At 53.4% G+C, this 6,376-nt stretch overlaps 1 protein-coding gene across 1 annotated transcript in view; it reads left to right on the top strand.

Moving 5' to 3' along the window:
* LOC122546715 (titin-like) overlaps nt 1-6,354 on the top strand; it is a gene marked incomplete at its 3' end in the record, with an annotated part of 7,899 nt that extends 1,545 nt beyond the window's left edge. The window contains exons 2-5 of the mRNA XM_043685363.1: nt 4-201; nt 364-2,634; nt 2,917-3,144; nt 3,251-6,354. Coding sequence (XP_043541298.1) covers nt 4-201; nt 364-2,634; nt 2,917-3,144; nt 3,251-6,354 — 5,801 coding nt within the window. The remainder of the gene's footprint in view (nt 1-3; nt 202-363; nt 2,635-2,916; nt 3,145-3,250) is intronic.
* Nucleotides 6,355-6,376: the final 22 nt, after the last annotated feature.

Below are 6,376 nucleotides of genomic sequence, written 5' to 3'. Positions count from 1 at the left end.
GAGAAACCTGCAGAGGAAGAGGTGGCCACAGAAGGAGAGGTGCCAGCAGAGGAAGAGAAGCCAGCTGAGGAAGAGGTACCAGCAGAGGAAGAGAAACCAGCAGAGGAAGAGGTGGCCACCGAAGGAGAGGTGCCAGCAGAGGAAGAGAAACCAGCTGAGGAAGAGGTACCAGCAGAGGAAGAGAAGCCGGCAGAGGAAGAGGTGGCCACAGAAGGAGAGGTGCCAGCAGAGGAAGAGAAGCCAGCTGAGGAAGAAGTAACCACAGAAGGAGAGGTGCCAGCAGAGGAAGAGAAACCAGCTGAGGAAGAGGTACCAGCAGAGGAAGAGAAGCCGGCAGAGGAAGAGGTACCAGCTGAGGAAGAGAAGCCGGCAGAGGAAGAAGTAACAGCAGAGGAGGAGAAACCAGCTGAGGAAGAGGTACCAGCTGAGGAGGAGAAACCAGCAGAGGAAGAGGTACCAGCTGAGGAAAAGGTACCAGCAGAGGAAGAGAAGCCGGCAGAGGAAGAGAAGCCGGCAGAGGAAGAGGTACCAGCAGAGCAAGAGGTACCAGCAGAAGAAGAGAAACCAGCTGAGGAAGAGGTACCAGCGGAGGAAGAGAAACCAGCTGAGGAAGAGGTACCAGCAGAGGAAGAGAAACCAGCAGAGGAAGAGGTACCAGCAGAGAAAGAGGTACCAGCAGAGGAAGAGGTACTAGCAGAAGAAGAGAAACCAGCTGAGGAAGAGGTACCAGCTGAGGAAGAGGTACCAGGAGAGGAAGAGAAACCGGCAGAGGAAGAGGTACCAGCAGAGGAAGAGAAACCAGCAGAGGAAGAGGTACCAGCAGAGCAAGAGGTACCAGCAGAGGAAGAGAAGCCGGCAGAGGAAGAGGTACCAGCAGAGGAAGAGAAACCAGCAGAGGAAGAGGTACCAGCAGAGGAAGAGAAACCGGCAGAGGAAGAGAAGCCGGCAGAGGAAGAGGTACCAGCAGAGCAAGAGATACCAGCAGAGGAAGAGAAGCCGGCAGAGGAAGTGGTACCAGCAGAGGAAGAGATACCAGCAGAGGAGGAGAAACCAGCAGAGGAAGAGGTACCAGCAGAGGAAGAGAAGCCGGCAGAGGAAGAGTTACCAGCAGAGGAAGAGGTACTAGCAGAGGAGGAGAAGCCAGCAGAGGAAGAGGTACCGGCAGAGGGAGAGATACCAGCAGAGGAAGAGGTACCAGCAGAGGAGGAGAAACCAGCTGAGGAAGAGGTACCAGCAGGAGAAGAGGTACCAGCAGAGGAAGAGAAGCCAGCAGAGGAAGAGGTACCAGCAGAGGGAGAGGTACCAGTAGAGGAAGAGGTACAAGCAGAGGAGGAGAAACCAGCTGAGGAAGAGGTACCAACAGAGGAAGAGGTACCAGCAGAAGAAGAGAAGCCGGCAGAGGGAGAGGTACCAGCAGAGGAAGAGAAACCAGCTGAGGAAGAGGTACCAGCAGAGGAAGAGAAGCCGGCAGAGGGAGAGGTACCAGCAGAGGAAGAGAAACCAGCTGAGGAAGAGGTACCAACAGAGGAAGAGAAGCCGGCAGAGGAAGAGGTACCAGCAGAGGCAGAGAAGCCAGCAGAGGAAGAGGAACCAGCTGAGGAAGAGGTACCAGCTGAGGAACAGGTATCAGCTGAGGAAGAGGTACCAGCAGAGGCAGAAGTACCAGCAGAGGAAGAGGTACCAGCAGAGGAAGAGGTACCAGCAGAGGAAGAGAAGCCAGCAGAGGAAGAGATACCAACAGAGGAAGAGAAGCCAGCTGAGGAAGAGATACCAGCTGAGGGAGAGGTATCAGCAGAGGAAGAGAAACCAGTAGAGGAAGAGGTACCAGCAGAGGAAGAGGTACCAGCAGAGGAAGAGAAGCCAGTAGAGGAAGAGGTACCAGCAGAAGAAGAGAAGCCAGCAGAGGAAGTGATAGCAGCAGAGGAAGAGAAACCAGCTGAGGAAGAGGTACCAGCAGAGGAAGAGATACCAGCAGAGGAAGTGATACCAGCTGAGGAAGAGGTACCAGCAGAGGAGCAGGTACCGGCAGAGGGAGAGGTACCAGCAGAGGAACAGATACCAGCAGAGGAAGAGAGACCAGCTGAGGAAGAGATACCAGCAGGGGAAGAGGTACCAGCAGAGGAAGAGTTACCAGCAGAGGAAGAAGTACCAGCAGAGGAAGAGAAACCAGCCGAGGAAGAAGTACCTGCAGAGGAAGAGGTACCAGCAGAAGAAGAGAAACCAGCTGAGGAAGAGGTACCAGCAGAGGAAGAGGTTCCTGCAGAGGAAGAGATTCCTGCAGAGGAAGAGGTACCAGCAGAAGAAGAGAAACCAGCTGAGGAAGAAGTACCAGCAGAGGAAGAGGTTCCTGCAGAGGAAGAGATTCCTGCAGAGGAAGAGGTACCAGCAGAAGAGGAAGAGGTACCAGCAGAGGAAGAGAAGCCGGCAGAGGAAGAGGTACCAGCAGAGGAAGAGAAACCAGCAGAAGAAGAGGTACCAGCAGAGGAAGAGGTACCAGCAGAGGAAGAGAAACCAGAAGAGGAAGAGGTACCAGCAGAGGAAGAGAAACCAGCAGAGGAAGAGAAGCCGGCAGAGGAAGAGTTACCAGCAGAGGAAGAAGTACCAGCAGAGGAAGAGAAACCAGCCGAGGAAGAGGTACCAGCAGAGGAAGAGGTCCCAGCAGAGGAAGAGGAAGTGGCAGAGGAGGAGAAGCCAGCGGAGGAAGGCGGATTTGAAGAAAAAGTGGAAGAAAGATTGGATGAGGAAGCCCAAAGAAAGGCAAGTGAAGTGATGGAAGGTGTGGGAACAGTGCCAATACCAGGTGGAATTCAATTGGGGATAGAGGAAGCAGAGGGAAAGAGAGAGGAAGAGAAGGAGATGGAAAAGGCTGAACAAAAAATGTGGGCAGAATCTCCAAAAGATGTATGTGAGTTGCAGGATGACCTGAGTGAGGAGTGGGACGAGTCACAATCAGTTATGTTAACAACAGCATCATCATCAATTGAAGAGGTGTGTGAACTGCCATTGGTGGAGAAGAGAGAAAAGGAGGCAGAAAAAGGCAAAGATAAAGAGGGAGCAGAGAAACATGATAAAATAGAGTTAGAGGACCAGGAAAAAGCAGAAAAGATGGAGGAGGAGAAAGGGCCAGAAGATGAGGAGAAGGCAGTAGAGGAAGCAGAGAAGGAGGCGGAGCCAGCAGAGGAAGAAATGGCACCAGAGGAAGAGAAAGAGGGAGAGGAAGAGAGACCTGCAGAGGAAGAGGGTGTGACAGAGGAAGAGAGAGCAGCAAGAGGAAGTAGGAGAGGAAGAGAGACCTGCAGAGGAAGAGAGGGCAGCAGAGGAAGTAGGAGAGGAAGAGAGACCTGCAGAGGAAGAGAGGGCAGCAGAGGAAGTAGGAGAGGAAGAGAGACCTGCAGAGGAAGAGAGGGCAGCAGAGGAAGTAGGAGAGGAAGAGAGACCTGCAGAGGAAGAGAGGGCAGCAGAGGAAGTAGGAGAGGAAGAGAGACCTGCAGAGGAAGAGAGGGCAGCAGAGGAAGTAGGAGAGGAAGAGAGACCTGCAGAGGAAGAGAGGGCAGCAGAGGAAGTAGGAGAGGAAGAGAGACCTGCAGAGGAAGAGAGGGCAGCAGAGGAAGAGATAGCAGGAGAGGAGGAGAAGCCAGCAGAGGAAGAGGGGGCAGCGGAGGAAGAGATGCCAGCAGAGGAAGAGGGGGCAGCGGAGGAAGAGATGCCAGCAGAGGAAGAGAAAGAAGGAGAGGAGGAAAAACCATCAGAGGAAGAGAAAGTGGGAGAGGAGGAAAAACCATCAGAGGAAGAGAAAGTGGGAGAGGAGGAAAAGCCAGAAGAGGAAGAGAGGGCAGCAGAGGAGGAGATACCAGCAGAAGAGAAGCCCACAGAAGAAGAGGGAGTTGTAATTGAAGGAGAGGCCATTGCGAAAGAGTTGAAAGGGGAAGCTTCTGCATTCGAAATTTGTGAGTTGCAAGATAATGAACTGGATGAGGAGTTAGGAAAAGAAATGTATGATACATTATCAATATCAATATCATCCTCAATTGATGAAGTGTGTGAGCAGCCACCAGGGAAAGAAACAGCAAAGGAAGCAGAGGGAGTAGTAGAATTGGAAGCAGAACCAGAGAAAGCAGCAGAGGAGGCTGAGAAGCCAGAAGGGGAAGAGGAGGAAGGAGAGGTAGAGAAGCCAGTAGAGGAGGAGAAGCCGGCAGAGGAAGCAATCCCTGCAGAGGGAGAGATACCAGCAGAGGGAGAGATACCAGCAGAGGGAGAGGTACCTGCAGAGGGAGAGCTACCAGCTGAGGAAGAGGTACCAGCAGAGGGAGAGGTACCTGCAGAGGGAGAGGTACCTGCAGAGGGAGAGGTACCAGCAGAGGAAGCAGTACCTGCAGAGGGAGAGGTACCTGCAGAGGGAGAGGTACCAGCAGAGGAAGAGGTACCTGCAGAGGGAGAGGTACCAGCAGAGGAAGCAGTATCTGCAGAGGGAGAGGTACCAGCAGAGGAAGAGGTACCAGCAGAGGGAGAAGTACCAGCAGAGGAAGCAGTACCTGCAGAGGGAGAGGTACCAGCAGAGGAAGAGGTACCTGCAGAGGGAGAGGTACCAGCAGAGGGAGAGGTACCAGCAGAGGAAGCAGTACCTGCAGAGGGAGAGTTACCTGCAGAGGAAGAGAAGCCAGCAGAGGAAGAGAAGCCGGCTGGGGAAGTGACAGAGGAAGAGAAACCAGCAGAGGAAGAGGTACCAGCAGAGGAGGAGAAGCCAGCAGAGGAAGAGGTACCAGCAGAGGAAGAGGTACCAGCTGAGGAAGAGGTACCAGCTGAGGAAGAGAAGCCGGCAGAGGAAGAGGTACCAGCAGAGGAAGAGAAAGCAGCAGAGAAAGAGTTGCCAGCAGAGGAAGAGGTACCAGCAGAGGAAGAGGTACCAGCAGAGGAAGAGAAACCAGCTGAGGAAGAGGTCCCACCAGAGGCAGAGAAGCCAGCTGAGGAAGAGGTACCAGCAGAGGAAGAGAAAGCAGCAGAGGAAGAGTTGCCAGCAGAGGAAGAGGTACCAGCAGAGGAAGAGAAGCCAGCAGAGGAAGAGGTCCCACCAGAGGAAGAGAAACCAGCTGAGGAAGAGAAACCAGCAACGGAAGAGGTACCAGCAGAGGAAGAGGTACCAGCAGAGGAAGAGGTACCAGCAGAGGAAGAGAAGCCAGCTGAGGAAGAGGTACCAGCAGAGGAAGAGGTACCAGCCGAGGAAGAGGTACCAGCAGAAGAAGAGAAGCCAGCTGAGGAAGAGGTACCAGCAGAGGAAGAGGTCCCAGCAGAGGAAGAGAAGCCAGCTGAGGAAGAGGTACCAGCAGAGGAAGAGGTACCAGCAGAGGAAAAGAAGCCAGCTGAGGAAGAGGTACCAGCAGAGGAAGAGATACCAGCAGAGGAAGAGGTCCCAGCAGAGGAAGAGGTCCCAGCAGAGGAAGAGAAACCAGTCGAAGTGGAAAGACCAGTCGCGGTAGTGGAGAAAGAAGTGGAAGAGAAGCCTGTGACACCGATGGAGGAAGAAGAAAAGCCAGTCAAGGAAGTGGTGCCAGTCAAGAAGAAGGATGAGGATGTAAGAAAAGGAGAAGAGAAGGGTGCTGAGGGAGAGAGGAAAGTGGAAAAGATCGATAGTGTGGTAAAGATGGTAGTGAAAGTGGTGGAAGGAGTCGTAGACAGGGTAATGGAGAAAGCGATAGAGAAAATGGTAGCTGTGGGGAAAAACAAGTTTGGGGAGAAGGAGAAAATGATTAAGGTGGTGGAGAAAGTGGTGGAGAATGTGGTGGAGAAAGTGGAGAAGATCATGGAGGACTTGGCCAAGATGGAAGACGTGCCCGAGAAGAAGATTGAGAGGATGGTGGACCTGGTAGTGGAGGAAGGGCAGAAGATGTTCGAGAAGATGATGGAGAAGATGGGCAGGATGGTGGAGGACGACAAGGGGGAGAGTGTGTCCCCAGACTCATGCCAAAGACAACTGCAGAAGACGAAACGGGATCTGGAAATGCTGAAGGAACAGCGGAAGGCAAAAGGGGAGACGCCAACAAAATCGCCATCCCCCGTCAAAGATGAGTCCCCAGTAAAGACGAAGGCTCCAAAGGAGAGGTCTCCAACAAAGGAGAGGTCTCCAACAAAGGAGAAGGCACCTGGAAAAGAGAAGGCACCAGGCAAGTTGAAAGCACAGAGAGGAAGGGAGGAGGGATCGGTAAAGTCGGCGGGATCGCTAAGGTCTGAGAGCTCATTGAGGGACGAGGAATCGGTAAAGGCGGAGGGATCGGTAAAAGAGAAAGCATCGAGCAAAAGGGAAGGCAAAGAGAAAGGGGGCGCCAAGGAAAAAGGGGCAGCAAAGAAGCAGGCGAAAGGGCAAGGGTCATCGAAGAAGCAC

This window comes from Chiloscyllium plagiosum, unplaced genomic scaffold, assembly GCF_004010195.1.
Source record: "Chiloscyllium plagiosum isolate BGI_BamShark_2017 unplaced genomic scaffold, ASM401019v2 scaf_3008, whole genome shotgun sequence".
NCBI classification, from domain to species: domain Eukaryota; kingdom Metazoa; phylum Chordata; class Chondrichthyes; order Orectolobiformes; family Hemiscylliidae; genus Chiloscyllium; species Chiloscyllium plagiosum.
This window is presented reverse-complemented; position numbering and strand designations above follow the sequence as displayed.